This window comes from Coenobita brevimanus, chromosome 40 (genome assembly GCF_032717465.1).
Source record: "Coenobita brevimanus isolate Jiangsu-jjx chromosome 40, ASM3271746v2, whole genome shotgun sequence".
NCBI classification, from domain to species: Eukaryota; Metazoa; Arthropoda; class Malacostraca; order Decapoda; family Coenobitidae; genus Coenobita; species Coenobita brevimanus.
Window position 1 is genome coordinate 14,710,921 of NC_136993.1, and position 17,055 is coordinate 14,727,975.

Here is a 17,055-nt window from a genome sequence, read left to right on the forward strand (position 1 = left end):
ACGAAGAACTAGTTGGTGGTGGTAAAAGTGATCACGAACAGGAGGCTAATGAGATGAAAAAAGTGACAGTGTTGAACATGTAGGGATTGATGATAGTGACTCTGATAAAAACTACGCACCCTTATCTAGTGAGGAAAATTCCACTGACAGTGACGAGCGTCCCCACATGCCTAAACAAAGGCGCACGTCTACCCCAGTCAAGTCACGTGTCATTGAATTCTTAGCAATTAATTCCCTCACGCCCAAAATATAGCAGAAGTGACAAATAACACCAATTTAGGGTTAAAAATCAATGTTTTTAGCAATCAGGAGGTATCAGTAGTATAATGACATTGTACACACCTCATGCAATGTCCATTTACGGGTAAACGTATGTTTTACTTTAGTTACCCCCCCAAAAAAAAAAAAAAATCGGGGAGTGTGCAGGTTCTAAATCCATGGGATTAGCTCCAGGGAGGTCCAAATACCATGTATTGTTCAATTTCAGGGGTAAATGATTGCATGAAAAATCGCTATTTTTCGTACGTCATTTTATTACTATAAAAAAAGGTCCCTTTTTTGTCGACCTCCACAACAGCCCAGTGTGAGTCATTAGAAGTTTTGGCGCCATGAGCTGCAGCGCCCATAACCCAGGAGTTTGTGGGCAAGTGGAGAAGTCCGCAGCTGCACTGATAAGCCTACCTCAGATTTTTTAAATGTTGCATTACACATTTTCTCCATTTTTGGTGTTTTTTTTTCTAAGTTTCCCCTTCACTCTTAAGTTTGCTTTTAAATCAATCATTTTATGTGGAAAAGCAACGAACTAGGCTTATATTTGTATATATATATTTAGTTATATTATATTTTGATTTTAAGTTTGGTTTTATTTTCCGAAAAAATGGGTTTCTCACACCCAATACATGCATTAGTGTGACAATTTTTGCACATATGTGTTCAAGGAATAATCCCTTAAGGGGCGGCCACAAACAAATTACCTCCATGTTGCCCTGTCCCCCGCCACTTCATTGCCTTCTTCCCAGCTCACACCCTCCTCTCTCATATACCGCTCCACTCATCCTCGGCCTTTCCCTCCCTCTCAAAAACTCCACCTCACTCATATAAACTCTCCTAGTTAGTTTCACGCTCTCCATCCTCTCCACATGATCAAACCACCTTAGTGTATTTCTCCTAATGCTATCACATGCACACGACAACGCTCCTTCACTAAATCATTCGTCAGTTTGTCTCTCCATGTAACTTCACAGGTTCCTCTCAAATAACTCATTTCCACTGCTCTCACTCTCGACTTATATCCTTCCAACAAAGGCCATGATTCACATCCATACGGTAGAGTTGGTATCACAATACTATTCTGCAAAGGCCTTTTTACATTCATGCTCATCTCTGTCTCTTGTCACTGCTCTCATACAACCAGCAACAATTCTTCCTTCTTCTACCCTTTCAAGCACTTCATCATCCAAACTTGTATCCTTTATCATCACACTACTTAAGTACTTAAATGCACTCACATTTTCAATTTCCTTATCATCAAACCTCACGGTACATTCAGTGACTTCATTTCTCTCCAAGACCATAATTTTACTCTTCCTTACATTCACATGTAGATCCCGTGTCTGACATACTCTCCCAGACTCATTTTCCAAGCTTTTCACTGTTCCCCTTTGTCTTCACTTATCAATACACTATCATCCGTAAATAACAAAACAGGAGGTTTCCAACTGCTGGCCTCTCTCATTAAGGCCGCTCCAACATCCACTGCTATACCTTGTATCTCTTTTATAGCACCATCCATACAAAGACTGAACAATCATGGAGACATGACGCATTTCTGTTTCAATCTAACATTCAGACAGAATACTTCACTCATGTAACGCCGGGAAAAATGTTTGTTCCCCCGTTATTGTTCATCAGTGTAAAGCCTGTGTAACGCCAGATATTTAGTCTTACCGGCGTTACCAGTGTAATGCCTGGAAATTGGATTTCCCACCGTTGTTGGTTCTGTTTAACTTACTCGTTGATAGTACAAATGGTACTCAACTTAGTCTCCCCTCAATGACTGATAAAATATTCACATCAGTGAAGACAAAGGGGGGTAGCACTTCGACTTTGAATGATAAAGGTTAATTGTTTAACAGATAGTTTTGGTAGCGTTTGTAGTTTTGGCCGAGTCGAGAATAAGTCAGTACCACGTGTGTTAGTCGTTCCCAAAGCGGAGGAATCTTGAACTGGAAGGGGAGTGAGTTATGCGTGAGAGGATATAATTCCCTTGGTTGGGTATCAAAATTATATACACTTTACTCTACTTTAATAATTCTATACTTGTTAATCAACAGACATTTTTGAATTACATGACCTTTAATCATATGTAAAAGGGTTGTAAATTAAGCCATAGTTTGGGCAAAAGTTATACAATACTGTTACCAAGCGAAACAATTTGAATAATCAATAGTGATTTCTGAGGTCATCATACCACACTCTTTATTATCGGTTATTCTTGGGCTCGTCAATAGCCTCAAGACTGGGACATTTATTGGCATGAATTGTCTTTTCGGGCTGGCATAGCCTCGAACCAAAAATAATCACTCGTGTTCTATTTCGTCTGGGCAGTATAAACTCATCATACAATTCACTAATAATTCACAATCACTATTAATTCATAATCATTAATAATTCATAATCATCATTAATGCATAATCACCAATAATTCATAATCACTCGGGCCTGTTTAGCCTCGAGGAACCACTCAAAAATCACATTTTTCTCACAACCACTAAGTTCCCTTAAATGCTCCCAATAATCCTAACATATTAATATAAGAGAAAGAAAACGGTTGATGAGTTTGAATTCGCCTTTCCGTTACATGATCACATTAACTTTCAAACTTCTGTACCTTATCTACTATAAAAAAAGGTTCACCTGATTGATTCATAATACAATTTCTATTACATTCAGTATATTATAAACTATTCATGGGTAGCGTGTGTGTGTACGACAAATCTATGGGCAATATCACATGATGGCCTCGTGCACACCCCCGACGTCACGGTGTCTCTGAACTGAATCAACGTCTGTTTCCACCATGTCTGAGTAGCGAATCTCTACGTTGCACTTTTAACAACATTACTTCATATGGTTCACGACAAGTAAGGATTAAACAAGCAAGGGGGGAGAAAGGAGGAATGTGTACAGCTCACCTGAATCAACGTCTGTTATCCACCATGTCTGAGTAGCGAATGTGGCATTGTCGGGCAGGGACGGACGCTACTCCTAGATCAAATGAGACTGTTTTTGCGATATGGTGGGTTTTAATTCTCTTCACTATTTATATAGTAGTGTACAGATGACGTTAGGACTTTTGACTGAATTGGGGAAAATTTGGGATTCAATCCTTACTACATTTAAATACTGAATTTACTGCCATCCCGCATTGAGTTTGGGGTAGCCTATGCCATCTAGTGACGGCTAAGGCAAGTGGGACTATTTGATCCTCACAAACTACATTATTTTGGCCTTTTTTGATTATTAATCTTACATATTTGGGTTCTAGCAGCTTCATTAGTAAGCATTTCACAACAATGATACGGAAAGAATTGCATACCCATTATTATTGTTTAAGGTTTAAACTTGGCGCCCGGCAACGACGCACAAACAAGGGGAAGGTTGCACGGATCTGTTATTCATTACTCTACCAGATGGATGAACTCCCATAGCTCAACACTCACAGTTATACTACCTATGCATAGATACAGAGATGTATACATATAAAAATAAAGTTATCCCTACATCGATCAATAACACATGAACTACTACTTAGGACAGGAACTTATAGACTAGTATTCAGATTACACCCTATCTAACTTAGAAATTACAGTACCTCTAAACATATACATGAATACTAAATCTGTGGCATTACACTCAGTTCACTATCCACTCTTACTGCAGCATTAGCACCCTCATTCATACTCTTCACGGCATTCAACAACTTCCTATTTTCTCCAAATATACTTTATATTTTCCACATTCCTTGTCAGCCATATGCTTTCTCCAAATTAACCAAGTCCACATACAACTTCTTTCTCCTCTCTAGAAGCTTTTCCACTAAAGACCTAATAACGAATATCTGACCTAAACACCCTCTTCCGTTTCTAAAACCTCACTATTCTTCTCCAACTACTTCCTCTGTCATTTCCATACCTCTGTCAATAAATGTCCTGGCATATACTTTGCCTATTCCACTAAGAAGAAAATGCTGTGTTCATTACCACACACTTCTTTTTTCCATTTCCCTTTGTACGGGGGAAAATTTTTATCCGACTTCGAATCCCACGGGACTTTACCTTCCTACCAGGCCAACATGCCCACTTCCATATCCATTCTACTACTATCTCTCCTCCATGCTTCGTCATTTCACTACACTCTCCATCAATTCCTGGGATTGTCGTAAATTTGACTCTCTTCATTGCTTTCCCTACTTCCATCCAACTGATCTCTTCCTTCCTTCTCACCCCACTCCCACTCCCAGCCATTTATAATTGCATTACTTTCATTTTCTATGTTTAACAGTCCCTTGAAGTGTTCTCTCCATCTGCTCACCTTTTCTCCCTTCTCCACTATCAGTCTATCATTTTTATCTTTCACTTCCCTAGTAACTTCATTATCACTTTGTCTAACTCTCGTTACCTACTTCTAGAACATTTTCTTACATTACTTTCATTTTTAACTCAAATTCTATCCAAATTCCTCATCCACCCACTTCTTATTCTCTCTTACTGATCTCTTCATCCCTTTCTTCTCTCTTGATATAACTCTCATTTCCGTCTCTCAACTTCCTCTTTGCCTCTGTTTCCCGTCCACTCACTATATGCTTTCTTCTCTTGCACCACAGGTTGCCTTACCTACTCATTCCACCATGAAGTTACTTGCATCCCTTCTCGTCTTTTCTTCACCCCTCACTCACCCTCACACGTTGAAAAGATTTCTTCTGTGAATATCTTACACACCTCTTCCATCTCCCCAATCTGCTGCATAACATATTTACCCAATCGCTCCTCCACTTCTCCCTTATTTTCTGCCTTTTTTCATCCTCTTGCAACCTTTCTACCCCTCTTGTAGGGACTACTTTCTCCTGTCCTTCCCTTCTTCTATCCTTCCATTGCACTTGAACATTTACTTTCTCCACCACCAGCTGGTGGTCGTAATGTCAACTCTTGCCACCTCTGTATGCTCTTTCCTTCATTACATACCTTCTCATTCTATCATCTACACAAAATCATTCATTGCCTTCCGTTCATACAGTTCACCACCTACCCTTATCACTCGTCACGGATATCTGGGGATCATTTTGTGCCTATAGAGGGTGTCGGCTGTCACCAGCCCAATCCCTGCTCAAATGTCCACTAGGGCACTGCAATTCTCATCCACTTCTGCAGGAACACCCCACTCACCAACTTCTCCTATCACCTTCACATTCCCAACTTTTCCATTCGTATATCCAATCAAAAACTCTCTTATTCCTCTCAGACTTCTTTTCCATGGACACTTCCACATTTATCCAGAACTCTTCTTTCACTCTGCTTGCACGATCTTGCATTGGCGCATACAGACACAAAATCGCTCACGTTTGTATTTCCACCTTCAATTTTTTTAACCAACTGATCCATACTCTTTTACATTCTCCTTCCATCTCTTGCACACAACAATACATAAATTCTCATTTGTCCTCTCATTCTCATCTACGCATATATCACATCCACACTCTCACTCTTATCATATAGTCTCAGTTAGTCCACATACGTCCACTTTTGCACCCTCAGACACCTGGACAATCTCTCTCTTTCATCTCATCATTTGTACCCCTTCCATTCCATGCTGCAATCCGTACCCTGTCCTTTGTCCGGTGCTTGGTCGTCACCTGTTAGTCTGTCCTCATCCGAGCCATCTTGTCTGTATTTGTAGTTAGCTGTTCTCCAAGGAGGGGCACTAACCTTCCGCCAACCCTTTTGCTGACACATAGGGAACACGTGTTGACTGGTTATAAGGTTACCATCCAGCCTATTAAATGATTTCCTGGTTTACAGGAAATCATTTGGTTTGTTACTCAGTGCAGAGTTACCTAAAACAGGATACTACAACACTGAATGGGTGGATGATGGGCACCCCCACCGACCACATTGGGCTCCCCCACGGACCACATAATAATAATCATCATCATCATAATAATAATCGTAATAATAATAATAATAATAATGGTGATGATGATGATGATGATGGTGATGGTGATGATAACTAAAATTCTAAAACTGCTGATGCAATTTTTAAAGAACTCTATATTCCAGATGAAAATAATTTTGTTATCACTGCAGACCTAATACTATGGGACTTTTGGTATGACTCAGAAATTTTTACAGACTTGACCTGTGACCTTGAGATCAAGGTCAAGGTCATTCATACTATACAGATCATGTTCACTCATGATCCCCTACATTTCCATCGAGTTTGGTCAAAATCGGCCGAATAGTTTCCGATTTAGCACTTTCAGGCAAGAGGTGGCCATTTTGATTTTCCTGAGTATCTTTAAAAAGTATTTGTTGGATATCAGTATCAATACCCAGGTGCACTAGTGTATGTTGACGATTTCATACTGGAATATAGGCAAAACAATCAATTCAGTAGTTTTTGCTGTTGAGAAGAGCAAAAATAAAAACAATGCATAGAGGGCGCTACTGCCAGGAAAGGAAATGTACCAAAAGGAGCCTGGAAGTAAGATACACCACTAGTGAGAATTTCAGGCTGCGGATTCTGAAAGCTCAGAAATTCTCGCAAATCCACCATCTTTGGGCGTAAGAGCTACTTTTCACTAAGTGCATATTCTGGAGCCCTAGAAAACGAGCGCAAACCCTATGCGGCCATGTCAATTCTCCTCGTATAGTTGCGCCATGTGAGGGGCAGCCCTAAGTACATCGTAAGCCTCATAACTCTCCTATTTTTACAAATGTTGTAGCTCAAACATCCCCCAAATCCTCAGAATTAAATCATGCAATAATTAATCCTTAATTGCATACAACTGTTGCGATTTTTCAAAAAAATAATAAGTACAAGTGGCAGAGATCGTCGTAGACGATGCCAGAATACTATAACGGAGCAAGTACTACTTCGACATGTGTAAAACTAGAATTGTCGGCCAATATTGCCTTTACTACAAACAAATTATAACCTATTGATATAATGTTCACAAAAATTCGATTAAACAAACCAGTGTTAAGAAGAAACTCATCTAAAATATGGTGATAGCCTACATGACACAATGTCGAAAAAATTATGAATCAGCGCACTTATTTCTTCCTCTGAGAAGTTCTCTGCCCTTCTGTACATAATATTTTGGTGGTCTTCCACTGCTTCAATACTGTCTTGGAAATTATGACTGGCGGTGTGGAAACATCGTCTGCTACCACTATGACGTCATACTCTGGTGTACTGTGATTGGTTACTCAGGTTTAAATAGAGAAATTTTCTGCTCCTTGATAGACCAACACTTGCACAGGCGCAACCTGGTGTTGGTCTTAAGACTGTCGTACAACACTCCAGAATACCACTTGTCAACACCTCGTATGCACATCGTAAAAGTTCTCGCAGATTTTCTCGTAACCCAGACACCTTTCAGAATCCGCTACCAGGTCTCTATCTGGAACGGTCTTGGAATGCCAGCCTTCAAGATCTCCCTTCTCCCCCCCCCCACCACCAAAAAAATACACAATATTAAGAACTGACTAGAATGTGAAGTTCTTAATAATAATAATAATAATAATAGTAATAATAATAATAATAACAATAATAATCATAACAGTAGTAGTAGCAGTAGCAGTAGTAGTAGCAGTAGCAGTAGCAGTAGTAGTAGCAGTAACAGTAGTAGTAGTAGTAGTACTAGTAGTAGTGGTAGTAGTAGAAGTAGTTATGGTAATAAGCTAGAATTATGAAATTCATAGAGCAATACTCGAAGAACTCCACATTCCAAATGAAAATATTTTTATCATTGTAGACCTAATATTGAGGGACTTTTAGTATGACCAAAAAAAAAATTCGGATTCTGATCTGTGACCTTGAGGTCAGGTCAAGGTCGTTTATACTATGTAAATCAAGTTCACTCATGATTCACTACTTTTCCACCAAATTTGGTCAAAATCGGCCAAATACTCTTGATTTTAGCACTTTAAGACATGAGACGACCATTTTGATTTTCCTCAATATCTCAAAAATCATTTGTTGGAGTCAGAATCAGTACCCAAGTGCATTAGTATATGTTGATGACTACATACAGGACCATGTGCAAAGCAATTGAATCAGTAGTTTATGCAGTGCAGGAGAGCAAAATTGAAGAAATAACATTGAGGGCACTACTGCTGTGCTAGTGCTAGGATTTTTTTTTTCTATGCCAAAAGATGCCTCCAACCAACATACATCATTGCTAAAACTTTCATGTCTGTTTCCAAAGGTCTTGGAATGCCAGCCTTCTAGATCCCCCCACCCCCACACACACAATCACACAAAATAATATCAACAATATCAATAAGAACTCCAAAGAATGTGAAGTTCTTATTGAATAAATAAATAAATATAACGCTAAGGAAGAGTTACAATGAAATCTCCTTTGCACCTTTAGTATGTTCTATATTAACGAGATGTAACTATTCCTGCAGGCTGGGTCAGGTGGTGAGTGGCGCGTGTACACGAACAAACTATACTCGAAGGAGAGGGTGGCGTTCTTGTCTACCTGGCGACGCTCACACTTCACACGTATGCCAAACATCTTCCCAGACAAAATATCTGACCTTCAGGGGGCCACGCTCAATGTAAGATTGTAGTGATTAGAACAGAGGTGTATATGAGTGTAGTAGTAGCTGTAGCTCCAGGTTCACCTGAAACGCAAACCTGGTGGACGCTGGTTGAAGTTACACTATTCCAGTAGCACACACTCCTACTTTCACTTGGAGTTGAGGAACACATGTGAAACTGGATAGCAGACCTGCCAACCAGTATTGATATCGCTGCTTAAAGGCGTCCTTCTCCCACACAGAAAGAGTGTAGTGGCTGTTGTTGTTGTTTAACTCCAGTCTGTCTCACTGAAAAGACCTGTCAACTGCAGGCAAAAATCGCTTCTATGGGGCCGACCTAATGGTATAGTATTATACACACATTGTTCAAGGAACCCGCACGTCCTTGTCAAAGACAGTGCCTTACTAAGGTTGAAACAGGGTGCTTCCCAGGGCAAGGTGCAGGGAATTATGAATAGGCCTGGCAAGCGTCTGGACACCAGAGGCGCTCCATCGAGGGTGCACAGTGTTACAGCGGTGCAGTATTATTCTGCAGCAATGCAGGGAAGTAATGAAGAGGTATTAAGAGCATGGAGGTGCTATTAGTAGAGATGGGCAGGGAATAGCTAAGCCACCAAGTCAAACTTACAGCTAAGAAAGAAGATTAGGAAATTTTGAGTTGATAGTTATACTGGCCATGTGATTTTGTGTTTGTATGCAAAAAATGAAGTCAACTGAGCCATGCACATGCGATATGTGGCAGGTTGCAAACTTCAATCTTCTTTTCAGTTTCTTAACCCACTTAACTCCTAACTGCCAGGTGTTGGTTGGAATTGTAAAAAAATAGGTGGCACGATGGCACTGGGTGTCTGTAGGAACTGCACTTTTTTTCTGGTACGTTTTGAAGTGGCCGCCACTTTATCTCGCAACCAAAAGCTGGGGGAAGACTCCCACCAGCATGTCCAACCATACCTCAGTCGTCTCTGTGACTTTGCTAGGTGTAGGACGATCTTTTTATACCTTTCTCGTCCGATTTCATTCCCGCCTCACGTGGACTTTTGCCTCATCCACCCCTGCCAAGCCTCTTTCCTGGGATACTAGGAAAGGACTAGTGATAATGTCAAAAGGGTGTGCCTTGGACACCACTGTGTCTAGTTTATCTAGTAATGGAGACGCTATTACACTGAGAACAGAGTCATAGTCAGGGCCATGGTCAGACACATGAATACATCCTGTTCTCGCGGCGAAAACGAGTCCTCTTCCTCACGTCACTACTTATCAACGCAACAACCTACAGATACTTTCATTCGCAAGAGGAACAGTTGGTGAGTAATGTGGTCATTAATTCATTTCCCTAACGTGCTTTAGTTTCTGAGATATTAAGGTTAGAAGTGTTTCTTTTTTTCAAACTGAGATGAGGCACGAGCAGATTTTAGCCTGGCGTCCAGGGAATAATCAGAGAAGCTACGTATTTACACCCTATAAGAAACCAACCATGAGACTCGCCATCACTGGGGGTAGTGCAGAGACTAAGCACTTTGCAAAGAAAGCAAATTTGCCATCAAACACACAGCTGCCTTTACCAAAAGTACAAAAATCAAAAGTGTCATTTTTGTAGGTATACGCACGCACAGTTCTGTTTCCAAGTAATGGACAGCTACGAATGTTGAGTGTGGAAAGTTATAATTTTCAGGGCTGAAGAAGAAGCACCAAGAGGATATCCCTCCCCCCCTGCCCTTCCAAAGGGTGGTGGCGAAAGTGGTCGGGGTGGCAGGGGTCGTTGCAATTATACAGCAAGTCGTCATCATCATCATCAGCAGCAGCAGCAGCCATTGCAAGTCCACACAGGCCTTCCATAACCTTTTCCACAATTTCCTTGGCTAAGCCAATCGCTGCCACATTATGCAGGCAAATTCTCTATTTTATCTCTCTACCTCCTGTCTGGCCTTTTTCTGCTATGCATAAAATATCTTGGAGCCCAATCAGCCAACCTCTTCCTTCATCGGTTATCCATTATCCTTGCTACATGACCTGCACACCTCTATTTCCGTTCTTTTATATTTTCTGCTGTATAATGTCTTTGACTTTAGTCTACTCTTTCATCCAAGTTGATTATTTCCTATCTCTTAAAGATATTCATAAAACTGTCCGTTCCCTTGTTCTTAGAGAACTGATTAGTTAAGTCTCCATCGATTATGTCAGTTTCCACGTCTCATAAGCGTCTGTCATAGCTGGGATTATATATTCATTATATACTTTACATTTAATACATATTGGCAAGCTACATTTCATGAGGTCTCTATGTTTACCGAAAGCTTTTCAACCAATTGTAATACGTCTTTTTACTTCGCTACCATGGGCTTTCGTTAGATTTAGTACTTGCCCCAAGTAATTGTACTCTTCAGCTTCTGCAGGAATGTCTTCACTTATTCTGATGATAATCTTTACTGGATCTGGATCAAGCATTACTTTTACTCCCTTTCATCTTCAGCCGTACTTCGAGACTTTTCTGTTTTGGTCATTTAACATTTCTTGCAATGTCTTAGCGGTCTCTGAGATTAGGACAATATCATCTGCGAATCTTAAATGCTTTAGATTTCCCCATCTATGTTTACTTCTTCGTTTTCCTAGTCTAGCTCTCTGAAAACACTTTTATAAGTTTGGTGAGATTGTAAATCACTCTGATGCTCGTCTCTCTCAATATTATTATTGTCCGAGTCATTTTGTCATTTAACTCTAGCATTTCCCTCTATATAATTGTTTTCGAGCAGTTTTACAATGTTCTTTTACACTTGTTCCTACAGTGAATTTATCACTGCCCTCTGTTTCACTGGGTCGAAAGCATTTTCGTAGTCAACAAAACCTAAGCACAGTGGTTTATTATATTCTGTAGTTTTTGAAATTAGCTAATTCATTGTGTAAGTGATCAGTAGTGGAATACCCACTTCGGATTCCCGCCTGCTCATGAGGTTGATTTTCTTCTAAATTTGTTGTTATTCTGTTCGTAAGGACCTTAGTGAACAGTTTGTATATAACAGGTATTAAGCTAATGGGTCGATAATTACTAATATCTTTTGAGCTGCATCTTTGGTAAAGCAAAATAACATCTGCATTACACCATGTTTTGTAAATTTTCTTCCTTTTTATACATTGAGCAAATAAGTGGGCGAGCTCGTTTTATGCTTCTATTCCGGCATCCGACAATAAACCTGCAACTATTCCACCTTCTCCTCCGGCTTTCCTTCTTTTCATACTTTTAAGAGAAATGTTTTCTTAGTCTGGTGTTTCCTCAGGTATTTCACTTGTGTCAACTGAAAAGTTAGCTACTGGTACAATTGTCCGTGATGCATACAGTTCTTTGTAAAATTCTTCAACTCTTCACCATCCTATCTTTGAATTTAATGACTGCACAATTTTTATCTTTCAGAATTTGTTGCTTCCCTAGAGCCATTTTACTTCGGACCTGTTTCAGATGTTTTCCTTTTTGGCCAGCTCCATGCTGCCGTTGTTGTTAGTTGTGTTTGCTTTCACTCTTTCTCTCTTGTATTCATGTATTCATTCTTTCATGTTTAATTGTGGCAGACACTTCTACCTTTCAGAATCAACTGATCCCGATCAAACACGGACACAATGACCAGCTTATGACCTAGTTGTGTCCTCTAGGTTTTGCTTGCTTGCCAACGACTCGTTGCCTTGCAATGGCCGAAAAACCACTTTTTTCGCACTTTTCACGTTTTGAACTGTAGAAGTATTACTAATGGACGTAGAAAACTCTGACTTTTATAGGCGTAATCTTTAGGTTATTCCCTATCGGGAGTGTGCCTTCCATTTTTTCCCTTCTCACCACTAGTTTTCGAGTGACAACCCTGCAAAGATTGGCCTCAGCATCCCTGGCAGTCTTGTTTATTTGTGGCAGGCACTTCTACCAATGAGAGTTAACCGGTTTTGAACAAACCTGAACATACTGACCATCCTAAGACCTAGATGTGTTCACAAGGATCTGGCTGATAGACAATTACTTGTTGCCTGGCAAAGGCCCCCAAAGAGCCGGCCACCGTCGCCTAACGCCTTGTTAGATGGATTCTTTGATTTCATCCATGTTCCTATTTCTTTTTACTTTTTTTCATATTTTGTTGAAAAGTGTATTTAATTCTGCTCTTTCCATTTCGTTTTTCTTTCTTTTTTACTTTCATCTTCTTTCTTCCTGTCATCAGCTCGATGGTCTTTTCGGAATACTTGTTGGCTCTGGTTGTATGATCTTCCCTACTACCTCCACTGATTCTCTTAGCATTTTTGTTAGTCAGTTATTCAACTCATTAGTGTCACACTCAGCATAACTTATACCCTAAAATCTATTGTTATTTCTAACTGAAGGGCTGCATTGTTTTCGCCTATTTTCATTGGATATATCTTTTTAATCATCTTTCATTTCTGAAACTGAATCTTGCTGTGCAACCACCGTTTTATGGTCACTTCCCATATTTACTTTGTTGATGATCGTGACACTGACGGTCATGTTATTCTTATCTGCTGTAATGAAGTCGATTTCATTCTGTTTTTCTATTTGCACCTCTGTGGGTCCATTTTCTTCCTGTTCTTTTGTGAAAGAATGTGTTCATTATTCTCATGTTTTACATTTTAGCACCATTAGACCACAATTTCACTTCACTCATTCCTTTTTTCACTCTGGATTTTCCTATACAGGCTCCTCCATTATTCGACTTGCCAACTTTTCAATTGAAGTCTTCCATGAGCATAGTATATCTTGTCTTTTCTTATTCCATAATCAGGGAGATGTTGTCAAAGAATGTTTTTATTTCTTCATCTGAGCTTTGAGAAGTCAGTGCATATACCTGTAATAATTTCAGGGTATATTTTTTACACAGTCTAATTACAACCAATGCTGCTCTGTCAGATAGACTGCTAAATTTGAAAATGTTCTTTGCCAGATTTCTGTTAATTAGAAGTTATACACCACTAACTCTTTCATTTTGCCTTCTTCTGTAGTAATATAAGTGATTGCTCTCTTTGAGCTGAATTAGATTTTCTTCTTTTCTGTGGTTCTCACTCAAGCCTACAATATTCCAACTAATGTCTTCTAATTTAGACATTAAATTTAATATTCGTAATCTTCTCTGAGGTTTCTTTCATTATACAAGTAGATATTCATGGATTACAGTCTAATATCCCAATATCTGATCTGCCGAGACAGTGCTTACACACTTTCAGTGGCACACTGCCCATAAGCACAGGAGGCAGTTCGCTTGGACGTTTAATAGGCAATGATCCAGTAGGAAACCCCCTGATATCATTTGCAGCCGAACTCATGTTTGGTTCTTGAGATTGTGGCCATTACACAGTTGATTGTGCTGACTGTCTCTCTCTCTTTCTCTCTCTCTCTCTAACTACTGTATATCACCATCTATGTATGTATCCATCTATCTATCAATCCATATATATATCTATCTGTCTAGAGAGAGAGAGAGAGAGAGAGACTCTGTGGTACAGTGGTAGAGTGTGCATTTCGCACGCTGGTGGACGCGGGTTTGCCTCCTGCCAGAGTTGTAGAAACTTTGGGAAGCGTTCACCGAGCCACTTACAACTTTGGCAGACATAAGAGGTGCTGTGGTTGAACCAGTGTTGGATACTAGTATGCTTGCACCCAGTCGGCTTAAGGCGTGCCGATTACACTTGGTTCACAGAATACACACACATCCAAAGCCACTACAGTCACACTCCCAAGCACTTCTCACCCTATATACAGTCTCTACCAGACAGCCTAAGCCACTGGGTAGAGTTTCATTGGCTGTATCGTCCCTGCTTCGGTAGGGATAGGCCGGTCCTGCAGTGGACCTAAACGGCTGATGATGGGGATGATATATATATAAATATATATATATATATATATATTTTTCATGTGCTCGACTCTGGGCATAGATTTCTCAGCCTGCTCCCAAGGCCCAGTAGTTCTCCTACATATCGTACACCTCTACATGTCACCACTTCGGCGCTAACACCCACCGTCCATATTGAATACATGCTAGGGCTGTCTCATACAGGACTGGTGTATTGGTATTAGCGGGGGTATTTTTACGACAAGTCGGCGGGTCTTCTGGTAGATCGGTAAAGTCTGCCGTAGTGAAATTCAAATCCTTAAACTGCTCCCTGCCCCAGCGGAGTTTTGAACCTGGGTCCGGTAGGACCGCAAGCCACCTCTAGCGATTGAGCCACCGCCTCCCCCTATATATATATGTTGGACACACACACACACACACACACACATATATATATATATATATATATATATATATATATATATATATATATATAATGTTGGAGAGACACATTACACGCGTGTGTACAATTGTTTTTTTACGCTCCTGACTTCTGCCTAGAGGTCTAGGGTTCGATTCCCGGTCAGGAGCGTAAAAAACATTTGTACACACGTGTGTAATGTGTCTCTCCAACATATAAAGACGCTCATGTTTTCTCTGGGATAGATTAAAACTGCTCTGTCACTTGCCAAGTTGCATGGGGCTGAATAATAATCCTAGTGTGGTGTGATGGGAATATATCCTCCGATAATGGATTTACCTGGTCCATGTGTCTGTTAGCACAATTTCGCAACCGCTCAATATATCATCACAAAATTTTATAGGTGTGTAGTAGGGATGAAAATCTCCTATGTGTTCAAAATTGGTGAAAGTACATCAAGGTCAAGGCCATATTTAGAGCCGCGCTAATTATTGATCGGCTTGAGGAACTGTCTAGTGAAGGTTGGTTTTGATCTTCACGATATAATTCACAGATGGATGGAGGTAAAAAAAAAAAAAAAAGATTAGAAGTAGTAGTAGTTCCATTCAATTTAGTTCAATTCCTTTATTTTGTAGTACAGTACATTACATAGCATTTATCACTATACAATATGCATACAATACATGATAATCCGTATACACAGTCATTTATCATATATGCCGCAGTAGTTGTAACAATACTTTAGTCCTTGCCTAAACCTCCGTAGCTGATTGGTGGGCAGATGCAGTACCAGTGGCTGTAGCTGTTTGGACATAATCATTTAAAGGGAAATTCCAAGACAAATTTTGCTCATAGAAAGAGATATAAAAAAAACTGAAAAGCTCTTATAAACAGACATAAAAAAAAAACTGAAAAGCTCTTATAAAATAAATAACTAGCTAGTGACTAAAAATCTAAAAATAAAAAATTGTTCAATAAAATATAAGACATTAAAATGTGAAAAAACTAAAAGAACATAAATTATGAAACCTTTGCATATAAAATTTAGGTATATTAACCCGCCCCATCCCGACCACTTTTTCACCACTGGAACCCCGCAATCCCGACCGACCCAAATTTTTTTGGCTAAAACTTTCGCTTTTGGTCAGAAACAATGGTCAATCACCAAGAAATTGTTCACCGGGGTCCATAAGTGGCCTAAACAGGTATACCTTCATCACACCTGGTACCGTGTTCTCTGTAGGTGGTCTGAGCCTCTCACGTTTTCTGTGGTATTATAAGTCTGGGAAACCAATGAAAGTAAGTAGATATGTATTTATTACAAACATAAACCATGTGATACAAGAGTAAATTGGAATTTATACAAAAACAGAGCTGAAATAAGCATTGTACCATCGTGCGAACCGAGCAAAATCGGGCAGACTGGTCACGATGAATCGCTAACATTCCTGAATCATGATACATATCATTTTTTCTACTTACATAATACATCTCCAATAACATTATACCATTTTACATTTTATTGAACTGTTTTTACGTATTCACAGGCCTTTCGATAACATTTAGCGTAATGTTAGCGCTTATCGTAGTGAGTGAACTCTCTGTGACTGTTGTTTCAACTCGTATTGTGTTTTTTCTACTTACATAATACTTTCCTAATAACATTATACACTTTTCCACTTTTGAGAACTGTTTTGAGATAGTTTCAGGCCTTACGTAAATATTTAGCGTAATAATAGCGCATAATAACACAGACGGTGAAGTCGCTATGACTACTAATTCAACTTACATCCTATTTTTGTACTTATATAATAATTCTCCACTAACATTGCACATGTTTACACTTGATATAATTGATATCACATAATTTCAGACCTTACAATTCTACTGAGCGTCATATTATCGTGTATTTACACAGTGAGTGTTATCGCGATATCATTTGTTTCATCTTACACTAGTATTCAACTTATAAATTACTTTCCTACTAACATTA

The 17,055-nt window shown here is 39.5% G+C and overlaps 1 protein-coding gene across 1 annotated transcript in view; it reads left to right on the forward strand.

The window, feature by feature from the left end:
* The window catches only part of LOC145396963 (uncharacterized), a 301,105-nt gene that overhangs the window by 45,321 nt on the left and 238,729 nt on the right, over positions 1 to 17,055 (forward strand). The window contains exon 5 of the mRNA XM_080270195.1: positions 8,694 to 8,846. Coding sequence (XP_080126321.1) covers positions 8,694 to 8,846 — 153 coding nt within the window. The remainder of the gene's footprint in view (positions 1 to 8,693; positions 8,847 to 17,055) is intronic.